The sequence below is a fragment of the Mustela lutreola genome, chromosome 2, assembly GCF_030435805.1.
Source record: "Mustela lutreola isolate mMusLut2 chromosome 2, mMusLut2.pri, whole genome shotgun sequence".
NCBI lineage: Eukaryota > Metazoa > Chordata > Mammalia > Carnivora > Mustelidae > Mustela > Mustela lutreola.
Genome location: NC_081291.1, coordinates 156,714,675 through 156,739,090, shown reverse-complemented (window position 1 = coordinate 156,739,090; position 24,416 = coordinate 156,714,675). Strand labels below are relative to the sequence as shown.

Genomic DNA, 24,416 nt, shown 5'->3' with positions numbered 1-24,416 from the left:
AATGCAGTAAGTGCAATACAATATGATCATTATAGTCAAAGTACACGTAAGATGCAATAAAGAATAAAGAGTGACATGACTACCTAAGAATTGAGAGTAAATTCTACAAAAATGCCTTTAAGCAAAGCTTTTTGGAGGGAAAAAAAAACAGGTAAGAGCGTTTCGTACAATGAAAATAGCACTGCAGATGTACAGAGGCATGAGAGAACACAGCGTTCAAGGAACCAAAAGTGTAGTACTGTTGGAGTATAACTTGTGGGGTAAAGATTAAATAAGCAGATGAGGCCAAATGTGTAGTAGACAGTACCAAACCATGACGGGTCTTTAGATCTTTATCCTGTGAGATAGGTAGTATAAAGTCACTGAAGACTTGAGAAAGGGGGAATATATGTTTACATGTTAAAAAGGTAAGTGGCAACAGTGTGAAGGATGGGGACCAAAGCTAAACTCAGCATTTACTTAACGTATTTGTGATGTTGCAAGGTGCATCTGATGGAGAGAAACAGTTACTTCCATGTGAATGGGCAAGAGGCTATTTTATTTTATGATAGGACAAACCCACTAATGTATAGTGTGAAAGTTCAGTTCTTGGCATGTTTGCAGTACATCTGTTAGGGCGAAGAATTACCCGGTGGATGATTAGTTTATCAGTTATAATTTCAACAAGAAATGGTGTTGTTACAGTGTAAAAGATAATGTGTTTGAAGGCCAGCCTCCTTTCTTCAATAAGGAGCAGTTGTTTTGTCAATAATACACCTCCTGATCTTGATTCATTGTTAAAGGAAATAGTGACAGTTATAAATATAATTAGATTTGTACGGTTTGCTGCAGGGCCAACACAGCAGCTATCTTTGTAGGACAAATACCTGCCTTTGCATATTGTAGTACTGGCATGCACAGAACTCATAAAACGAGGGAAAACTGAAAATACTTCCTTTTTTCATTTCCATTATTTCAGTTGTCTTGCTCTAGTATTGTATCTTAGCAATATATTGAATGTCTTAAATCCTTAATAATCTTATTGCTTTAGTGTCAAGATCTGTTGTGTAAATTTAAGGATGAGATGGAGGTACCCAACATGGGCTACATGGTGTCAATATTGAGAATTTGGCACTCTCAAATTCATGAATGTGGTACTATATTATTGAGCATGTTTTTAAAAAACACATCCAAATACTGCAGTAGGATGATGAAATGTTTTCAGAGGCAGATACAACAATACAGAGAGTTAAGATCCATTTGTCTCCTTTTCCCAAATCAAAGCTTTCGCTTTTTTAGTGTGTTGTGCTATTCAGTTAATCTAATGGAACAATAAAGGTAGTTTTCTGTGAGGCATTGCTTTATAATTTCTGAGTCCATGTTTGATCCAGATTGGCACATGTAGCTGAAAGATTTACTGAACTCTGCTGACCAGTAATGTGAGATGGATTTTCTAATTTGTTAGAGATAAAGGGTAAGAAAACAAACCAGTCAGGATTAGGTTACTGAATCAACTGTAGCTAGTTCAAGCAGAAAGAGATTTAGTAAAAGATTTTAGGGGTGCCTGGGTGGATCAGTTGGTTAACCATTCAACTCTTGATCTCAGCTCAGGTCTTGATCTCAGGTTTGTGAGTTCAAGCCCCATGTTGGGCTCCACACTGGGCATGGAGCCTGCTTTTTATTATTATTATTATTATTATTATTTTTAATTTTGTTTATTCACTTGACAGACAAAGGTCACAAGTAGGCAGAGAGGCAGGCAGAGAGAGAGGAAGGGAAGCAGGCTCCCTGCTGAGTAGAGATCCCGATGTTGGGCTCGATCCCAGGACCCCAAGATCATGACCTGAGCCAGAGGCAGAGACTTTAACCCACTGAGCCAGCCAGGCATCCTGGAGCCACTGTAAAAAGGTTTTTTGGAGGGTTTGGGAGGGGGTCGCCTGATTGGCTCAGTCGGTTAATTGTCTGCCTTCAGCTCAGGTAATGATCCCCGAGTCCTGGGATCAAGCCCTGCATTGGGCTTCTTGTTCAGCGAGAAACCCGTTTCTACCTGTCCTTCTGCCTGCTGCTTCCCCTGCTTGTGCTCTTTCTCTCTGTCTATCTCTGTCAAATAAATAAAAATCTTTAAAAAAAAAAAAAAAAGTTTTTTTTTTTTTTTAAAGTGGTCTATAGAATTGTTAGAAATTCTTACTGAAGAAACAGATTCTAATGTGAACTTTCATGAGTGAAATTTTAAAGGTGCATTGCAGCTGAGCTACCAAGGGAGTTACAATCTCTTTTAGGATCAGAAAGGTACCTGCAGAATTGGAAAGCTGTAAGTTTTAGCTGCTTGTCTGAGAACCTTGCCACCTCTGCTGTGATCAGGAACCTGCCGCTATTAGAAAACAGCCATCAGCATGCAGCCATCTTCATCAGTAAGCTGTCGTTACTATTGCTGCCTCTAGAGCCAAGCCACATCTGCCACAACCTCTATGGCAGAACGGATGTCTTGTGCCCTTCTCCTTGATATCCATGAAACCTATGACTGGATAGAAGGACTTAAGAAAATGCTACTGGGGCGCCTGGGTGTCTCAGTGGGTTAAGCCTCTGCCTTTGGCTCAGGTCATGATCTCAGGGTCCTGGGGTGGAGTCCGGCATCAGGCTCTCTGCACAGAGGAGCCTGCTTCCCTCTCTCTCTTTGCCTGACTCTCTGCCTACTTGTGATCTCTGACTGTCGAATAAATAAAGAAAAATCTTTAAAATAAAAAGAAATCTAAAAAAAGAAATTGCTACTGAATAAAACTTGTCTGACATCTCCATGGTGGTGCTTAATAGTAGCAGCAGCTTCAATACAGCCTCCCTTCTCTTCTACTCTCCATATTTCTAGCGAGTGCATCTGACTGGTGGAATTTAAATCATATCCATAACCCTAACTAGAAGAAAGACTGGAGAATGTAGTTTTTAGCTTTCTAGTTTCTGTGGTACAGGAAGTCATATACCAAAGCATGTTGAAATGGATGATGACCACTGATCGACCATATCTACCACAGATACAGATCCTGATTCTCCTTAAGACTAGCCATTATCAAATGGTCTGTATAGATAAATTGAGAAAGATTACAAATAATACTGTCAAATATTATGGAGAAACCTTTAAGTACTTGTTTTTCACTATATTTTTATTGTTTATAATGACGTTAAAAATGTCTAAAATTTGTGCTCCACCTATGTGATGAATATAGTGGTCTGTGGACGCCAGAATTTCTTCACATTTAAAGTGTTGGTAGCAGATGAAAAGTCTGAAAAAACCGTTAGAATGAGTCATTTAAACTGAGGAAAGGTTGGTGTTATCAAACACTGAAGCACGATCAAGTAAGGTAGGAACTGACAGCAGTCTTTGATTTGGTGGTACTTAATATTGTTATCATTCTAGGGGAGCCTAGGTGGCTCAGTCAGTTAAGCGTCCAATTCTTGGTTTTGGCTCAGGTCATGAATTTGGGGTGGTGGTATCCAACCCGGCCTCAGGCTCCACATTCAGCACAGAGTCTGCTTGAGATTCTTTCTCCCTTTGCCCCTCCCCCTGCTTGCATGCGTGCTCTCTCCCTCAAATAAATAAAATACTAAAAAAAAACTATTAGTGTTCTTGAAGGTTCTAGTAAAGAACTAGAATCAGATGCTGAATTGTAAGTTCAGGCTGTGAGTAGGAAGGAAAGGATTGGAGCAGAGGTTATAGAATAAGTTTTCAAGGAGCAGTAGTTGTATTTCCTTCCTTCCTCTTTCCCTCCCTTCCTTCCATTAGAACATAGGGAAGGCCCTATGCAAATACCACATATGAGACAAGTACAGCCTTTCAAAGTTCCTCACTTTTGTCTCTGTGTAGCTTGATGTAAAGTGTGCACTATTAAGGTAATCACTTTCTGCTTAGAGATATAATGGGTGCACCAGTTTTTATTAGTTCTCTAACCGTTTATTATTTCACCTTCAATTATTTTTGTATTGAGTGGCAGTTAACTATTTTGATTTATGTTTTTTATAAAGTGCCAGTTAATTACTATAGTTTAAAGTGTTGGTAGATGACTTTATCAGCATATTTGTATGATTAGTGAACTGGGCACTGATTAGATGAATTCACTTTCAGTGTAGTTTTTTTAAACATAGCTTAGTGACAGGTATTCAATGAGTACAGATCATGAAAACTTTTACAGGAAATAATGTTGAGTGTGTTTCATATATTACAGAGACCTTATGTTTTTACTTATTCTAAGTAAATATCTGATAATGGCAGGTTCATTGGGTTCTGCACACAAAATAATCCCTGTTATATCCCCCTTAAAAAGGAGGGTGGTAGAATAGGTATATATTTATACAGTGTGGTTTTCTCACGCTGCACTTAATGTGAATGAAATGGGAACATGTTCAAGGGCAGTGATTTAGTGTTCCACATTCCCTCATTAGATATAGAGCATGTTTATTATGATTTAATTCTTAATTTGTTTACATTCTAGGCCCTTTATGGTGACCTAGTGGGATTTTGGGTTCTTTAAAAAAACAACACTTTGGATTATACAGAGAAGAGACATCAAAGAAAAAAGACTTAAAGGAGAAGAAGGTTGAGAGTAATGAAAACTGAGTTTGTGGACAGTGTTGTGGAATGGGAGCGAGGGAATCAGATTTGGATAAGAGAAAGGGACATGTCTTTTAGGGAGAGGAGAATGATGGATATAAATTCAAATAAATATTAGTTTTTCCTGTTTGGAAACTGGTTTATTTGTAAAGGCCAACCCATATTGTCAACTTTTGAGTCATTTGAAAGATTCTTGATTTTGACTTGAGTTGAATATAGTATGTTTATTCTTTTTAAGTGGTAACTTGATTTTTTAAAAATGTCTCAATGACAAACTTAATGAGTGTCTTGTCTTTCACTGACTTTCTCATTGTAATAAAAATTGGTTTATTGAGTTTTTCATAGGTGCTTCTTAAGTTTCTGTTAAGCTTTGTTAAAATACATTGGTTTAAATGGCCTTTAGTTTTAAAGTTGATAAGCAGACAAAGACCCAAGTTTATCTAGCCCCAATTGTCCTCAGTAAAGCTGTGCTTAAGTGATTTGTCTGAAGCCATTTAGCCACTTAGTAATAGAGGTAAAGCAGGAATGTTAGTTTGATTCTTAGGGCAATGCTTATGCCAACTGCCTTGCTTTCCTAATTGAGTACACTGGAGTCTGAATTCAGCACACATTTTTCTATGTGCTTTTGGCCCATGAGCATCTCATAAGAATTTCAAAACTAGACTTACTAGCTTCCTTAATGGTCATTCAAGAAATATTTCTCAAGTGTCTATTGTATGACAGTCACGATTTCAGATTTTGATGATTAACAAGTTCTTAGGCCTCAAGAATGAGAAATGCAGAAAATAAATATGCAGAAATAACTAGTTTTGTATAGTTATAAATGCTATCAAGAAAACAGAAATAGAGTATGGCAGCAGGATTATCTGCTTGAGACAGAAAATCAGGGAAGGTTTCTATGAGGAAGTGACACTTAAGCTGAGACCTGTGGTAAGCAGAGCCAGCCATGTCAAGTTTTAGGGTTAAAGCATTTCAAGCAGAAGCCCTAAGCTTGAATGAACTTGGCATGGTGATGAATGGAAAGAGGGTGAACACTGAGGAGAGTGGGAAGAAAAGAGGTTAGAGAGGAGAGGACAGTGGTGCATTGTAGACCATGAAAACAGGAATTTAGAAATGGGATTATATCTTAGTGAAATGGAATGGTTTTGGAGCAGGGGACTGAATGCCCTGAAGAATATGTTTAGATGGTCACTCTGGTGGAGAGTGGGTTGTAGGGGGATACCAGTGAAGGCTAGGAGAAGTGGTTGGATTTGGGATATATTTTGGAGTTTTGCTGGATTTACTGGATGGGGGAGGTTTGGGGAGGATGATGAGAAAAAGAGAGAAAGATAATGGTAGCCTGGGGGAAGAGCATGTTTTAGGGGAGGAAATCAGATGGTTTGTCTAGGACTTGTTAAATTTGAGATGCCTACTGGATATCCAAGGAGGCAGTTGGATATTCATGTCTAGTGTTGAGGAGAAGAGATTAGGCCTGGAAGTGCAGACCTAAGAGGCATCAGCATTAACACCATACTGAAGGAGTTTGCACAGGGAAAGAAGAGAAGATGGTCCGGAACCGAGCTGTGAAGCATTGCAACATTTAGAGGTGAGGAGGGAAAGAAGTAGGCAGAGGGCCAGGGATATAGGAGGAATGCCACAAATACTGTATTGTGGGAGCCAAGAAAAGGGCATTTTGAAGAAGGGATGTTAGTGTTCACTTTTACTTAAATAGGGCCTCCAGATCATCAGGTATGATGAGGACAGAGAAATGGTCATTGGATTTGGCAACATGGAAAGCATTGGCATCCCTTGCTAGAGCATTTGCCATGTCATCATAGAGTTAGAAGCTGACTGGGGAGAGGGTTGAAGAATGGATGGAAGGTGAGAAATTAGAGACAATGTGTCTAGAAATTATTGCTTTTAAGAAGATTGGCTATGAAAGGGAGTCGAGAAATGGAATGATGCCATAAGGGAGGAGGAGTCAAGGGAGTTTTTTCCTTTCTGTGCTTTTTTTAAAATTGGGAAATAGTGAAAGCTTATTTATGTGCTAATGGGAGTGATCTACTAGTGAGGAAAATTAATGATGATAAAGGAAAAGAATTAATTGTGGAGTCAGTCCTTGAGGTGGCTGGTGATTGGGCTGGAGAGCACAAAGGGGGGGCATTGCCCTTTCTCGAAGCAGGGAAACTATGATGTAATATGACCTCACACTCCCCTTTACACACAGCTCTTCAGTCTCACTGAACCAAGTTTATCACCTTTTTTCTCTAATCAATGGGGTTTTTGTGTGTGTGTATGTGCTGTATCTTCCATGTTTTTTTGGATCGAATTCATCCTATATAAGGTTTAGCATGAAGCATTTGGTGGTACTTAACACCAATTTCAATTTTTCTGTCAACAGGTGAAGCAAAAAATTTATTGCCATATCTTGGACCCAACAAAATGAGAGATTGTTTCTGCACCATAAATTTGGATCAGGAAGAAGTTTATCGTACCCAGGTTGTTGAAAAGTCTTTAAGGTTTGTAAAAAATTGATAAATTATCTTTCATAGATATGTATTGATTAATAAATTTTATATATTTTCCAGATTGTCCTCCTATACTCTTGGGGAAATGCAGGCTGGTGCAACCACTCTGGAAAACAGTATGGAGGTTCCTCAAAAAGTTGAAAATAAGCTACCCTGTGACCCAGCATTTGCATTACTGGGTATTTACCCTAGAGATACAAATGCAGTGATCTGAAATGGGCACATGTACCCTAGTGTTTATAGCAACAATGTCCACAGTAGCCAAACTGTGGAAAGAGCCTAGATGTCCATCAACAGATGAATGGGTAAAGATGATGTGGGGTGTGTGTGTGTGTGTGTGTGTATGTGTGTGTATTTAATGGAATACTATGCAGCCATCAAAAATATGAAATCTTGGGGCGCCTGGGTGGCTCAGTGGGTTAAAGCTGCTGCCTTCGGCTCAGGTCATGATCCTAGGGTCCTGGGATCGAGCCCCACATCGGGCTCTCTGCTCAGCAGGAAGCCTGCTTCCTCCTCTCTCTGCCTGCCTCTCTGCCTACTTGTGATCTCTAGCTGTCAAATAAATAAATAAAATCTTTTTAAAAAAATGAAATCTTGCCATTTGCAGCAATGTGGGTAGAACTAGAGGGTATTATGCTTAGTGAAATAAGTCAGTCGGAGAAAGTAAATTGTCACATGATCCACTGATATGAGGAATTTGAGGGGGGATGGGAGGTTTTGGGGTGTAGGGAGGGAAAAATAAAGTGGGGCCGGGGAGGGAGACAAACTTAAGAGACACTTAAAGTCAGGAAACAAACTGAGACTGCTGGAGGGAAGGGGGCGAGGAGGGATGGCATGACTGGATGATGGACATTGGGGAGGGTATGTGCTATGGTAAGTGCTGTGAATTGTGTAAGACTGATGATTCACAGACCTGTACCCCTGAAAGAAATAATGCATTATGTGTTAATAAAAAAAACCTTTTTTAAAAATGCCTAGGAGCACTTGGCTGGCTCAGTCAGTAGAGCATGTGACTCTTGATCTCTGGATCAAGAGTTCAGACCCCACTAGGCATGGAGCCTACTTTAAAATAAAATAGAATGGGGTGCCTGGGTGGCTCAGTGGGTTAAAGCCTCTGCCTTCGGCTCAGATCCTGATCCCAGGGTTCTGGGATCAAATGCCACATTGGGCTCTCTGCTGAGCAGGGAGCCTTCTTCGACCTCTCTCTGCCTGCCTCTCTGCCTACTTGTGATCTTTGCCTGTCAAATAAATAAATAAAATATTAAAAATAAAATAAAATAAGATGAAGGTTTTTAAAAAGAAAAAAAAAAAGACTTTTTTTTACCTGAAACTTTTCTTTTCCATTCTGGATTTGTTTTTAGAATTACAGAATCTCAGTGTTTGAAGGAGCCTTAGTGTTTATTGAACTGGACTAATCAACTGTCTTACGCTTGGTTCCTTCTGACAGTTATTGTTGACAAGCAGTCATCTGACATTTGCTTAATAACATTCATTCCAGTGACCAGAGTTCATTGCCTCCTGAGCATCCTGTTTGGTCTTAGAACCATTCTGACTCTTGAGGTGCCTGGGTGACTCTGGGTTAAGCCTCTGCCTTCGGCTTGGGTCGTGATCTCAGGGTCCTGGGATCAATCCTCACATCAGGCTCTCTGCTCAGCGGGGAGCCTGCTTCCCTTCCTCTCTCTCTGCCTGCCTCTCTGCCTACTTGTGATCTCTGTCTGTCAAATAAATAAATCAAATCTTTAAAAAAAAAACCAAAACTATTCTGACTCTTAAGACAGTTCTTACATTTAGTCAATTAATATCTATAAAACAGAGAACCTACTATATGCCAAGAGCTTGTTGGGTGCTTTTTATTAATACATCCATGAGAGCAAGATAGATGCAGTGCTTGCTTTCATTTGGCTTTCCATTGCCTCAAAATATATAACTCAAAATAACACTTCCTGGGCACCTGGGTGGCTCAGTGGGTTAAGCCGCTGCCTTCGGCTCAGGTCATGATCTCAGGGTCCTGGGATCGAGTCCCGCATCGGGCTCTCTGCTCGGCGGAGAGCCTGCTTCCTCCTCTCTCTTTCTCTGCCTGCCTCTCTGCCTACTTGTGATCTCTCTCTCTCTCTCTGTCAAATAAATAAATAAATAAATAAAATCTTTAAAAAAAAAAATAACACTTCCTTTTAATTGTTGCTAATTCTATCCCTTGGATTTCTGGAGAAACCTCAAACGATATTTGACATGACATCGTTCAAGTTTTTGAAAACAACTATCATATATACCTCAGTTTGTTCTCTAGGCTAAATTTTGCCTGTTCATCTGAACTTTTCTTAGAGTACATCATTGTTTTATTTCTCTTGAGAATAAATTATTTCTTAAAGTTATACAAATCACTGAAGTAGGGCATTGTAAGGAAATGGATTCTTGGGAAAATTTCTCATCTTTTCAAAGTGTAATAGCATTCAGTATCCTAGTAAATTCTAATTCATAAAATTGGAGTGTGCCACCTCCCTGTAGTAGTGTTTGTGGACATAATTCTAGCACAGACCTGTGCTGGCAGGATGTGGTCTTGGTCAGAGATAAGAGTCAAAACAAGGGAGTGGGGAGTTGTTGGAATGAACATGTGGTGGATGAAGTACTGAGTGTCATGACTCCTTTAAATTGCATTTTGGGAATTTATTTTCTGATGCTCTTTTTCTCATAATCTTTTTTCATTACACTTCCCCCCTTTTCTTCCCCCTCTGGAGCTTTTCCCTTTGTGTCTTTATTATCAGTGTTTGTAATTTTGAATGTCTATAGTGTTCTTCAGAGGAAAGACATTGTATAAAGCTGAAAATACTTTAATAGCCCCCCCAAATTTGAAGTAGTACACTTAACATCTTTGGTCATAAATCATCTGTCCCTGTTTTTTAGAGTTCTGTTGTTATTTATATGTTATACATGATGAAACTGAGTCACCAAAAGTTTGAATAATTTGTGCATATAATATTGGAAGTTAGGAGCAAAGCAGAGATTGGAACCTGAAACTGTCTCAGTCTCAATTTGTTACTCAATGTACACTGATACCATATCACACAAAAATCAGTGATAAAGCTAGTACTTGTCCATAAACTGAATACATATGGTAGTTTCTAATATGTAGCTTTGTAAATTAGTGACGAAAATTAGCTTTTTCTTTTTTAAACCCTTGCTTTTCTAGATATTTGTGTTGGGAAAAGATAGTGAAAATAATAATCCTTACCCATCTTAAGTTATTTTTTTAGATACTTAGCAACTTGGAAGATATTTTAAGTTTAATCATGGTTATCGTAGGTTATAGTTAGATAGGTGCTCCTTGGATTCTCGGTTTCCCCTAGCACTTTTCCTTGCAGAATAAGGTGAAAGAGTATGCCTTGCTAACCTGGCTTTCATGTCAGTGTTTTCTTCCCTTAATGCGATAAGCTGTCAAGTCAAGAGTCAGTAGATACCATTTAGATGTTTATGGGTTCTGGATATTACAGTTTTTATAGGTAGTCCGGATATAGAGTTTTCATAATGGGTAAGGAAGGGTAACATATGGGATCTATAGTTTTAAATTTTTACCTCAAATCCTTTTAAAAAGTGAGTGGTATATAAACAAACTGAGAAACAGCAATACTGCTTATGCCCAGTGCTTTTCTTCCCCATGCCAGGAATTTCCTTAGGAGTCATATGCATGATCATATGTCAGTGATAGCAATATAGAATGTTGTTTTTAAAGCTGTGTAAGTCTTGTCATTGCTCCTTACCAGTCTACTGAAAAGTTTTCTTCAGGGGAGTTGATCAGTTAATTAATAATTATTTAAAGATGTGGGCACCCAGTTGTGGGGGAATAGGTTTTCCACATTGTGGTGATGTAGTGATCCAGATGACTTAGTGAATAATTCTGTAGTGTTCTCACTTGGTTTTAGAATCTGTTTTTAAAATAATATTTGAGGGGCAACTTGGTGGCTCAATGGGTTAAAGCCTCTGTCTTCGGCTCAGATTGTGGTCCCGGGGTTCTGGGATCGAGCCCTGTGTTGGGCTCTCTGCTCAGAAGGGAGCCTGCTTCCCCCGCTCTCTCTCTGCCTGCCTCTCTGCCTACTTGTGATCTCTATCAAATAAATAGAAAAAATAAAATAAAATATTATTTGAAGCATATCTGGGTGGTAGTCAGTTAGGTGTCAGACTCTTGGTTTTGGCTCAGGTTGTGGCCTTAGAGTGGTAAGATGGAGCCCAGTGGCCGGCTCCATGCTCAGCCTGGAGTCTGCTTAACACCATCTTTCCCTCTCCCTCTGCCTCTCCCAAATAAATAAATAAGTTAAAAAAAATAATATGTGAATATGTACATGTGCTGTATAAAGGAAATTCTCTATTTTCTAATTGTTTATAAAATGATGCAAAGGAGAAAAATACTTAAACATGCCATGTCTTTGCTTAATAGTTGTTTTTATGTCAATATTTATGTTGAGATTAATTAGGGGTCTCTGGTTATTTTGATAGATCAACTTTTTTTTAAAGGTTTTATTTATTTATTTATTAGAGTGCACGTGGGAAGAGAGTTGGGGAGAGAATCTGGAATAGATTCCGTGCTGATTATGGAGCCTGGAGCCCTGTACTTGGGCTCTATCCTATGACCCTAGATCGTGATCTGAGCCAAAACTGAGAGTCGTGGGATGCTTAACCCGCTCAGTCACTCAAGTGCCCCATTGACTGACCAGCTTTTCAAAGTTTATTTTGATTACATTTGAAGTAAAAAATACATTGACAAGAGTTGATCAGGCATTAGAAACAACTAAAAAGCTCTGTCAGCTGTTTTCTGGACAAGATTAGAAATAACTTCTGAAGGATATTTTTCTTTGCATTTCAGCTTATTTTTAAGTTGAGACATCCTTAAGAGATTGCATTTTATGGTGACATTTTCAAAGTATCCTTTAGTTCTTTAAAAATTCTCAGGAAAAAGGTGCTGTTAACAAAAGATGTTTACTACCACTTTAGAGATTCATGTCTTCATAGAATCTAAACATCAAAGTACATTCTTAAACATCTAAAAATGACTTGTTTCATAGGAAAAAATCTTAGCTTGGGCATAGGCAAGAATTTCTTAACTCTGGATATAGAAATCACTAGTCATAAAAGAGGAAAATTGATAAACTGGATTTCCTCAGAATCAGAGCCTTTTGCTCTTCAACAGACACTGTCAAGAAAATGGAAACAGCAAGACACAGCTAGGAGAAAATATTCTGGACAAAGGACTTGCATATAAAATTTATTTAAAAACAAAACCAATAAGAAGAAAGATAGCCAATTTTAAAAAGTGGCAGGAAAAATGAACAGATATTTCCCAAAAGAATATATATACAAATGACCAGCAAGCACATGAAAAAATATTCATCTTCATCAGTCATCAAGGAAATGCAGTTTAAAATCATTTCTGTCATTATAGATTCTTGAACATAATGTATCGTGATCAAAATCAGATCACTGGTTCCTGTGACAGTAGAGAGGTGATTTCACAAGGGAACTGTCTGGGGAGATGTTCTTTATCTTGATTGGAGTAGAGATTACACAAATGTAAAAATTTATATCACATTGAGTAAAATGGCTAATTTTAAAGACTTTCAGTAGCAGAAGTTGACGATGATATGGAATAATTGCAGCTCTCCTGCACAGCTGGTAAAAGCATAAATGGTACACATTTGTTTGGTGTACAAATGTTGGAAAACAGTTCGACAGTTTCTTATAAATTAAAAATTCACCTACCTTTTATTTTTTAAAGATGTTATTTATTTGAGAGAGCGAGAGAAAGAGCACTAGCAGGGTGAGGGGTGGGGGCGGCAGAGGGAGAAGCAGGCTCTCTGCTGAGCAGGGAGCCTCACCTGGGACTCTGGGATCGTGACTGAGCTGAACGCAGACACTGAACCAGTGTCACCTGACACTGTCGTCTGAGCCACCCAGGCGTCCCTCACCTACCTTTTAACTTAGCAATTCTACTCTTTTAGTTATCTACCCAAAAGAATTGAAAACATATATTCAGAAAAAGCCTTGTATAAATCTATTTATAGCAACTTTATATTTAATACCTCAAACTAGAAACATGACTATAGGAGAAGAGATTGTAGAATATTCATGAATAGAATGTTATGCAGCAGTTAAATTAACTATTTATATACACAACAAAATGGAAAAGTCTCACGGTTGTTAAGCTGAGTAAAGAAGCTAGGCACAAGAGTACCTACTATTAAAGAGATCTATATAGTAGAAATGAGATCGCTAGTTGCCTATGGCAGGCATGGCAGGGTAACTGTAGAGTAGTATAAGGGAACTTTATGGGGGATAGAACTGTTACTATATCTTGATTGGGATAGAAGCAACACAGGCTTATAAATTTATCAAATCGTTAAACTCGGTACTTCATTTTTTTAATGATTTTATTTATTTATTTTAGAGAGCACACACATGAGTAAGCAAGGGGAGAGGCAAAGGCAGAGAGATTCTCAAGTAGGCTCCACACCCAGCTCCTAAGCCTGATGCAGACTGATCTCATGACCTGGAGATCATGATGTGAGCATAAACCAAGACTGATGCTCAACTGACTGAGCTACCCAGGCACCCCAGTCATTTAAATTAGATTTTATTGCATGTATTTTATTCCTTAATAAAGTTGATTTAAAAAAAAAAAAAAACCTGTGTTTTTAAGACTTGTTTTAATTTCTTAAAAATATTTTAAAATAATACTTTATATAACATTACCCATTTGTGTTATATATTATTGGGATTAATGTAGCTATACGTATTTCTGAGATGGTGATGGTGTGAATGACACTGTTCTGAGCTCTCATTTGTGTCCACTTTAGGTGAATATGACCCCAGGGAATAATTGGTCTTCTGTACTTAGGACTCCTGAAAAACTGTTCAGAGCTTAACTTGGCAGTTGAGGTCCTCTCAGAGTTCACCTTAGTTTGTACAGGATTTAGTTGAAACAGCCTAGAGAATAATTGTGGAGCTTTTGAAGCTTTTCTCTATGGTGTTTTAGTCTGTGATTTATTTCATTAAAAATACTTTATGAAGAAACTGTCAGATTTAAAATTAATGAACTTTCTTCTTTTCTCTCTAGCCCATTTTTCAGTGAAGAATTTTACTTTGAGATTCCAAGAACTTTCCAGTATTTGTCTTTCTATGTTTATGATAAGAATGTTTTACAAAGAGATCTTCGTATAGGTATGTACTATTCACAATTATCTTTAATCACAGCATTGGTGTTTATATTCATTTTTTCACTAAGTATAAAGTGTTGAAAACAGAATAGTACATGCTCAACATTTCTGATCCTTTTCTCTAGTGTTCAAGTTCATTTGTGAATCTTATTTTTAATTTGTATGCTCAGATGCAGTAACACTTTTGAAGTGTCTTGACTGATCTCTCCCGGCCCCCCATCATGGTGTCATATTCATATGTTTCCAAAATTTCCTGATGGGGAATTTTCCATAGTACTCTTTACTCTTGTTCATTACTTTGTTGTTTAATATCTGGACTCTCTAGTTGAACATGATATTTATGAAGGTAGAGATTATTGCTCACAGAGTGCTGTACATTTAATAGATGTTTGGTAAGTATTTGCTGAATGCTTCAAAGAGTGTTTTTACCAAAGATCCCAGTGTTTGATCCCCCAAAGAACATTTATTTTTTAAGGTTTTCTGATCGAGGTAATAAATCGCTTTAATCTAGACATGTGTTCTTCTCTCTGGCTGTGTTGGTGACCATTAACTCTGTTTCTTAAATAACTGTCTAAGGCTGGGATGTGATCTGTGGGCGTGTAGTAGAACAAAGGGAAATAAATGGACATGTATGTGTCACATTCATGGTCTTGCTCCAGTGTCTAGATTTTAATAAAATGTGGTAGAAGTCTATAATTTACTTGCCTTATCCTCTCACTTTTTAGTATCATGAATTTTGTCATCTCTATCTCTCTCTCTCCTGATTTGAAATATATTTAGGTCTTCCACAGTTTAAATGATTAAGCTTTATTTGACTTTGTCCTCTTAACTACCACCTAATTTGTTTCCGCTTTTGCTCCTGAACTCCTTAAGAAGTAGTTTGTTTCCTTCTTCTGCTTACTGCTTCTTTCTTTTTAAATCATCGAAATCTTGCTTATACATTTTTCTGACAAGCCTTTTTTAGTTTGTCAGAATCATTTTATTTTATTTTATTTTATAAGTATTTTATTTGTTTATTTGATAGACAGAGATCACAAGCAGGCAGAGAGGGAAGCAGAAGGGACAAGGGAAGCAGGCTCCCAGCTGAGCAGAGAGCCTGATGCTGGACTCAATACCAGAACCCTGGGATCCTGACCTGAGCGGAAGTCATAGGCTTTAACCCACTGAGCCACCCAGGCACCCCTGTCAGAATCATTTTTGAGGAAATCAAATAACCTTTAAAACAGTATATATATTTTTAATTCTTAAACTATTAGAAGTTCTTAGTGACTAGTAGTGACTGTGCACAGAAATAACTACAGTTAACAGAAATAACTACAGTTAATAATTTTTGTATTTCTTTCCATTCTTTATCATTTGTATTATTACATTGTACTATTCAGTCTTTTTTCATCTAATCATCCTATTCCCCAGTCATAGTAGTTTTAAAAAATATTTGTTAAATAATAGCTTTTGAAAAGAAATATATTATTTGAGCTACTTCTTTGTTGGTGAACAATTATGTTTTGAGATTTTTGGTACTCTTAATGGTGTTGCTATGAACATCCTTCTTGCATACACTTTTGCATGTCTCTTTTTCTTAGAATAAATTCCTAGAAGTAAAAATACTGAGTTAAAGGGTATGAATAATTTTTAACATTTCTTCTCTAATTTTTATGTTGGCCCCCCAGAAATACTTTGCTAATGTAAATTCCTCCCAAACCTGAAAAGGGCATAACCATTTTGCCATACCCTGATTATTCTTGGATGTTAGCATTGAAAAATTTTTTTTGCAATTTGATAGGTGAAAAATAGTATTTTCTAACTTGTCTTTTTCTGATTATCAGTGAACTTGAGGAATTTTTTCATATGTTTATTAGTCTTTTAACATTTTTCTTCTATGAACTAGTTTTTCATTCTTATGTCCATTTTTCATTTGGGTAGATTTTGTTGTATTGCATACTTATTTGTTGAATATGTTAACTTTTCTCAGCTGTATACATAACAAGTATTTTTTCTTTGTCACAAAAGGCATTTTTGGTAGTGTTGAATCTTTATCAGCCTCTCTGTCAATTTTGACTCTTTTGATTGCTTATTCAACTTGTTGAAAGCCAAGGAAAATACAATTTAATAACTTTGTATTTTCCTAGTTCTATTTCTTCTTTTGACATTTTATTTATATGCAGACTCTTGTCTCTTTAGAAAACCCTCAATTATGAATCACCCCTGAGGCCCCATCCTCAAGTCAATTAAACAACCATTTCCAAACACTTCTGTGTGGCATATAAAGGATGGGAATACTAAAATGAATAAGACTCACGTTATTCCCAGGCTATCAAAGAGACACACTTATACTGTAATTCTGATCTGTTATAATTGCATCTGTGCTAGAGGTCTGAACAGTACTTGGGAGCACAGAGAACAGGTAATCTTGTTTGGTGGTGGATTAACAGACTACTTATCCTTAGGAAAAGGAAGAAATTTCCAGGGAAAAGGGATTAGCAGAATTAGAGGAGAAAAACGGTGGTGGTGTATCTGCTGGAATATATAATATTACATAGGAAGAGGGCAGTAGAACTGAAGCAGGGAATATAAACTGGAGACAATTTGTGATGGACCCTAAAGGTTGTCTAAGGACAGTAGGGCTGAGCCTTTTAAGAATGAGAAACCTCTTAAAAATTATATGTAACTACATATACATGAATAGTTTTGTGGTTTAACAAGTTCTGTGTCATACAGTGGTGACTGCCAAAGTCCAAACTCAGTGTCTGTAGATAACGTATGTCAAATGTATATATTTGTAATTATATATAACTATATATATTCTTTTAAACTATATATACATATACTTTATGTATGTAATCTGTAGTTTATGGTTGAGAGAGATTAGAGTCAGGGAGGATATTATCAAATGAGATGCAAAGGGCAATAGCAGTTTGAATGCAAATGAAGGAATATACTTCAGTGGAGGAGCTGCAGGTATGCTTTAGGGACTAAGAAGGGGAAGGAGAAAGGAAAGAGTTAAAAATAGTCTTGTTTCTATGACTCTCATTAACTGGGATAAAAAAAAAAATAACACAGGACCATTCAGCTTTGAGTGGGGGGTGAGAAGAGGAGAGGATGACTTTGATTTCAAACAAGTTAAACTTGTATTACCTGGGGAACATCTTGGTGGACATGTTGGTTGACTGTTGGAAATACAGATCTGAGGCTTAGAGAGAAGAGCAGGAGAGGTGAATTTGAGAGTCGTCAGCATTAAGTGATACTTGAAACCTCTGCTGGAATGAATGAAATTGCCCTGGGAGCAGATAAGGAAAATGAGGCTTCAGTGAAGCCTGATAAAGTTTATTAGAAGGGTAGGAAGGGAGGAGAGATTCTTATCTCAGAAGGCCAGGAGATTTTTTGATGTCAACAGCTAGAGAGAGAGAGAGCAGGATAAGGATCGGATAAAGGCTCTTGGTGATTGTGAGCGACCCTTGAGAGTGTGTCTCTCTGATTATCATGTCTTCTTAAGAAAATGTTTTGTAATTTTCATTGTTTGCATATCATGTTATAGTCATCAATACAGTATTTGTTGAAAGGCCTTTTGTTGAGATTTATTGTTTTGATTTCCAAAAATTCCCCTGTGCTTTGCTTTTGGTTTTTAAAGTAAAAGTCAGTCGTACTTTAATCCACTGAGCCACCCAGGCGCCCCTCAGTCGTACTTTAAATAAAAACATTTTTAAGTAAGAATCAATTCTTTTTTTTTTTTTTTTTTTTAAAGATTTTATTTATTTATTTGACACTCAGAGATCACAAGTAGACAGAGGCAGGCCGAGAGAGAGGAGGAAGCAGGCTCCCCGCCGAGCAGAGAGCACTGATGTGGGGCTCGATCCCAAGACCCTGGGATCATGACCTGAGCCGAAGGCAGAGGCTTCAACCCACTGAGCCACTCAGGCGCCCCAAGAATCAATTCTTTTTTTTAAAATATTGCATTTATTATTTGAGAGAGAGAAAGAGAGCACAAGAAGGGAGGTGGGGGAAAGGGACAGAGACAGAGAGAGCAGCAGATTCCCTGCTGACCTTAGCTGAAGGCAACTGTTTAACTGACTGAGCCTCTAAGTAAAAATCTGTTTTTTGTGGAGTGGTAGCAGAAAGCCATAATTTGGTGTGAGAACTTTTGTTTGGAAATAAGTTTACTTTCATTAAGAGAGAAAATATCTACATTTAATAGCAGTTTTTTTCCCCCTTTTATACATGGGAAATTCAAAGTAAACTTCATTTGTATGTACCCTTTAAAGTTGAAAAATGGTTTTCATTTATGAATTTTTATGTTTTTGTAGTTTAACATTTTCTTTTGTCATTAACTCATAAAGTTGGGTTGTTGCTTTTTTAAAAAAAAATCTGAGCTATTGAAAATTGGGTTCAATCAATTATTTTTAACTCTTGGTTGCCAAATTGTAGATTAAACAGTGCCGTATTATTTTCTGAAAGTGAAATTTGAACTTGAGAGAACATCTTTCAAACTTAAGAAGATCTGAGAATGTATGCTGGTCAAATATAGTTTTATTTATTTTTTTTTTTTTAAAGATTTTATTTATTTATTTGACAGACAGAGATCACAAGTAGGCAGAGAGGCAGGCAGAGAGAGGAGGAAGCAGGCTCCCTGCTGAGCAGAGAGCCCGATGTGGGACTCCATCCCAGGACCCTGAGATCATGACTTGAGCCGAAGGCAGCGGCTTAACCCACTGAGCCACCCAGGCGCCCTCAAATATAGTTTTAAATGTTCATCATCATTAGCCATCAGAGAAATTGAAATCAAAACCACACTGAGATACCACCTTATACCAGTTAGAATGGCCAAAATTAACAGGATAGGAAACAACAAGTGTTGGAGAGGATGTGGAGAAAGGGAACCCTCTTACACTGTTGGTGGGAATGCAGCTTGGTGCAGCCACTTTGGAAAACAGTGTGGAGATTCCTTAAAAGATTAAAAATAGAGCTACCCGGGGCACCTGGGTGGCTCGGTGGGTTGGGCCTCTGCCTTCGGCTCAGGTCATGATCTCAGGGTCCTGGGATCGAGCCCCGCATTGGGCTCTGCATCGGGCTCTCTGCTCGGTGGGGAGCCTGCTTCCCCCTCTCTCTCTGCCTGCCTCTCTGCCTACTTGTGATCTCTCTGTCTGTCAAATAAATAAATAAAATTTAAAAAAATATAGAGCTACTCTATGACCCTGCAGTTGCACTACTGGGTATTTACCCCAAAGCTATAGATGTAGTGAAAAGAAGGGCCATATGTACCCCAGTGTTCATAGCAGCAATGTCCACAATGACCAAACTGCAAAGAACCAAGATGCCCTTCAGAAGATGAATAGATAAAGAAGATCTGGTCCATATATACAATAGAATATTACGGAGCCATCAGAAAGGATGAATACCCAACTTTTGTATCAACATGAACGGGACTGGAGGAGATTATGCTGAGTGAAATAAGCAGAGAAAGTTAGTTATCATATGGTTTCACTTACTTGTGGAGCATAAGGAATAACATGGAGGATGTTAGGAGAAGGAAAGGAAAAGTGAATTGGGATAAATCAGAGGGGGAGACAAACCATGAGAGACTGAACTCTGAGAAACAAACTGAGGGTTTTGGAGGGAAGGGTGGTGGGGCAATGGATGAGCCTAGTGGTGGGTGTTAAGGAGGGCATGTAGTGCATGGAGCAGTGGTGTGGTGTGTAAACAATGAATCTTGAAACACTGAAAAAAATTAAATAAAATAAAAATATATAGTTTTTTAAAAGATTTTATTTATTTATTTGACAGAGATCACAAGTAGGCAGAGAGGCAGGCAGAGAGAGAAGGGGAAGCAGACTCCCTGCTGAGCAGAAAGCCCGATGGGGGGCTCGATCCCAGGACCCTGAGATCATCACCTGAGTCGAAGGCAGAGGCTTAACCCACTGAGCCACCCAGGCGGCCCCAAAATATATAGTTTTAAGAGCTTGTTTTTAATTTTTTTTTTTTTAAGATTTTTTATTTATTTCACAGAGAGAGAGAGGTCACAAGTAGGCAGAGAAGCAGGCAGAGACAGAGAGAGGGGGAAGTAGGCTCTCTGCTGAGCAGGGAGCCTGACGTGGGGCTCAATCTCAGGACCCTGGGATCATGACCTGAGCCGAAGGCAGAGGCTTTAACCCACTGAGCCACCCAGGCGCCCCTTGTTTTTAATTTTTAATTGAATAATATATGAATTTTTTTCTTTTTGTTGTGGTATTACAGATAATCCTAATTAATTTTGACTACTGACTCCCTCCCCTTCCTAGAAGTAATAATATGGGGCATAATATTTTATATGAGGCATCTTCATATGCCAGGTAGTTAGTGCAAAAACCCGATTAAATAGATCAGTTAAAAACTTGAGACCTAGGAACTATGGTCAACATAGTTGACCATAAATTATGTATTTAAACTAAGACCTAGGAACGTAACAATATGGGGCATAATATTTTATATGAGTCATCTTCATATGCCAGGTAGTTAGTGCAAAAACCCGATTAAATAGATCAGTTAAAAACTTAAGACCTAGGAACTATGCAATAAAAAAGAAAGGAAATGGGGCACCTGTGTGGTTAAGTGGGTTAAGCCTCTGCCTTCGGCTCGGGTCATGGTCCCAGGGTCCCGGGATGGAGCCCTGCACCAGGCTCTCTGCTCAGCGGGGAGCCTGCTTCTCCCTCTCTCTCTGTCTGCCTCTCTGCCTACTTGTGATCTCTTTCTCTTTGTCAAATAAATAATAAAATCTTTAAAAAAAAAAAAAAAAGATAGGATGTTGCAAAAATACCAAATGACATATTGTCCTTAGGTATAGTGTCTTCTCTTGAAAGAAAAAGAGAAGAGAAAAATTTTATATGTGAATGCATTTCCATTTCCAGTGAGACTAATAATGTGAAAATTAAAACATATATTTTACCTTATATGTATTTTCTAGGTATTTTAGTTTAAGAGAGACACACTCTCTCAAATAACTAAACTGTGGTTATCTTAGTAGACTTTGGCAACTTTTTTCTTTACCCTTGGTTCATAACAGTATAAGAGAATAAATTACTGGGATATCAGACCTGAATTCCATTCATGACTCTGTCATTTACTAGCTGTGTGACCTTAAAAACGTAGCTTTACCTTCTTAGGCCTGGTTTATCTATAAAATAAAGCTGAGTTTAAGATTGCTCAGGTCTTTTCCAACTCCTTAATTTGTAAATTTTGCTGGCATTTAGCTCTGAAGTTAAACTTAATTGTTTAAAAATTGCCTAAGACTGCACTTTCATATCCGTTTGCATAGGGTCAGTATCAGCTATCTATTGCTACATAACAAACCATTCCAGTATTTGATGGCTTAATACATCAGCCATTTATTTGGCCATGATCCTGAGGGTTGTCACTTTGGGCTGAGCTCGGCTGGTCTCACCTGGGGTCACCGATGTACAGTTATCTGGGAGATTGACTGGACTGAATGGCCTGCCTCCTGTGTCTCATGGCTGGTACTGGCTATTATCTGGGTCTTCCTTTCCACAAGATATTGGTGTTTTAAGAGGCTGAACCCTACTGCCCAGGTGTTTATTAAGATTCTGCTTGCATCACATTTGCTGATGTCCCATTTGGCAAAAGCAAATGATATGGTCAAACCCAGAGTCTGTGGTAGAGGGGACCACACAGTGGCATAGACCAAGGAAGTATGGTTTATTGGAGACCATTGATATACTGGACTGCTACCACAGAGAACAAAAGGTATCTACCTAAACTCTATTCCCGAGTCATCAGAGTTTTGCTATTGACTGAACTGCTATTGTTGACTATCTGCCAGACTTTGTCTTCTGGTCCTTTTTTATCCTCTATAGGCAGTCACAGTTGTCACTGCTTTTATCTGCTCTTTCAGCCATTTCTACTAATGTCCACATAGAACAGGACTGTTAAGATTTGCCAGTTGGTGATCTGTATCAGGATGAAATTTCCAAGGATATGTTGTGTCTAAAAATGGGGCCCAAATATAACACAGCTTTTACAGATGGCAAAAAAATTCTGCTTAGAAGTGGTGCTGGAAAGCTGAGAATACTTTTTTTTTTTTTAACTTAGAGACCAAGAGAGATGGTTTCTGTGCCCACAGTTCCTTCATTTCTTACGGTGTTTCCTCTCCATGTCTTATTTTAAGGAACCAATACAGCATCTGGTGTGTGTATGTGTATGTATTTATGTTCCGTTTAAGCTCTTGCTGTCTGTGAGTTTGTCAGGACAGTGGGGAAATGAAAGAGTACCTTTAAATTGTTGGGTAGTTTGTTCCTGGGAGATTTTGTTGCTGTTGTTGTGTTTGTTTTTTTTGTTTTGTTTGTTTGTTTGTTTTTAGTGGTTGATTTCTTTCTTTTTTTTTTTTTTAAGATTTTATTTATTTATTTGAGAAAGAGAGACAGTGAGAGAGAGCATGAGCGTAGAGAAGGTCAGAGGGAGAAGCAGACTCCCCATGGAGCTGGGAGCCTGATGTGGGATTCGATCCTGGGACTCCGGGATCATGACCTGAGCTGAAAGCAGTCCAACCAACTGAGCCACCCAGGCATCCCTAGTGGTTGATTTCATAGCCACTAAATAATGATTTAACTTTGTTCAAAATGGTAAACACTAAACTATCTTTGGGACCATCAGAGGCACAAAATTCAGGCAGCTAATCAGAGAAGGGTTTCCCTCTGAGAAGACAAGAACCATTCAACTCTTTTCATGATAGCGAGTACCGTGGATGCATGAGATCTGAAATAGGAGGAAGAAGGTACTTGGCTTCTGGGAATTTTTGCCTATGAACTAAGAGAGTATTCTCTTTTGGGAAAGGCATCTGTGACAGAGAAGGTGTATATCCAATGATATGAATTGTGAGTCATAAATGGAATAGATAGATTCCTACTCTAGGTTTTAGAGGCATAACTGGTGAAGTATACTTTGGGGGAGTCTGGAAATCACATCAACATTTAAAGCACTGTGCCATTGTGATTAGTTGTTGAAATGAGTAAATGAATCAGTCAAACCAGTAAACTTCCACATAAACTTTTTAATTTTATTTTATTTTATTTTTCTTATTTATTTATTTATTTATTTGACAGAGAGAGATCACAAGCAGGCAGAGAAGCAGGCAGGGGTGGGGCAGGCTCACTGCTGAGCAGAGAGCCCAATGTGGGGCTCATTCCCAGGACCCTGAGACCATGACCTGAGCTGAAGGCAGAGGCTTACCCCACTGAGCCACCCAGGTGCCCCCCAAATAAACTTTTTTAAAAACCCTGGGAGCTTGCTTTGGTGATACTTTTAATATCAGCACATATACACACATGTATATTTGCATATATAGTCATAAATTATGTATAAATTTAAAAATCCTGAAAATTGTAGGATAGGGCTCTTAACCAGGAATCTGCCAGTTAGTTTCTGGATGGTGAGTAAACTCTTTTAAAATTATGTGCCAGATAACACCTGTGCATTTTTTCTGGGGAGAGAACACAAACAATACATAGATACCAAGATTCTTTTTTTTTTTTTTTTTTTTTTAAAGATTTTATTTATTTTATTTGACAGAGAGAGAGATCACAAGTAGGCAGAGAGGCAGGCAGAGACAGAGTGGGAAACAGGCTCCCTGCTGAGCAGAGAGCCCGATGTGGGGCTCGATCCCAGGACACTGAGATCATGACCTGAGCCGAAGGCAGCGGCTTAATCCACTGAGCCACCCAGGCGCCCCAGATACCAAGATTCATAATGGGAAAGAACTTCAGCTATGGGATTTATAGATCTATTTCTGTAGGTACATGTGTGAGTATATATGTATCAAACTGTTACACATTGCCTTAATGTTTATACCTGAAGTGAAATCAGTGGTAAATGGAACTGCTTGAACGAATTATATTAATCATGATTTATTGTGATATGAGATATTTAATACTTTGTCATATTCTATATTCTAAGCCATTCCTGGTATTGTATTGATTTGTCAGGGATTTGATAAAATCTGTAGGTAAAATGTATCAAGAGATTTGTACAATTTGACTCTTAACCTAAATATCTTCAATAGTATAAAGAATATTTTGGTGTTGAGTTAGTACCTAAATTGGCTTTTAGTTTATATTTGGTACTGGAAGAATTTCTGTTTTCCCATCA

General features: G+C 38.1%; 1 protein-coding gene across 6 annotated transcripts in view; it reads left to right on the top strand.

Moving 5' to 3' along the window:
* RASA2 (RAS p21 protein activator 2) overlaps nucleotides 1-24,416 on the top strand; it is a 142,125-nt gene that overhangs the window by 17,178 nt on the left and 100,531 nt on the right. For 5 of the 6 annotated variants that reach the window (XM_059163909.1, XM_059163908.1, XM_059163913.1 and 2 more), the window contains exons 2-3: nucleotides 6,960-7,077; nucleotides 14,189-14,292. In XM_059163909.1, coding sequence (XP_059019892.1) covers nucleotides 6,960-7,077; nucleotides 14,189-14,292 — 222 coding nt within the window. Of the gene's footprint in view, nucleotides 1-4,308; nucleotides 6,165-6,959; nucleotides 7,078-14,188; nucleotides 14,293-24,416 lie in introns of those variants that run through there. The other variant, XM_059163912.1, reaches the window with a different exon arrangement.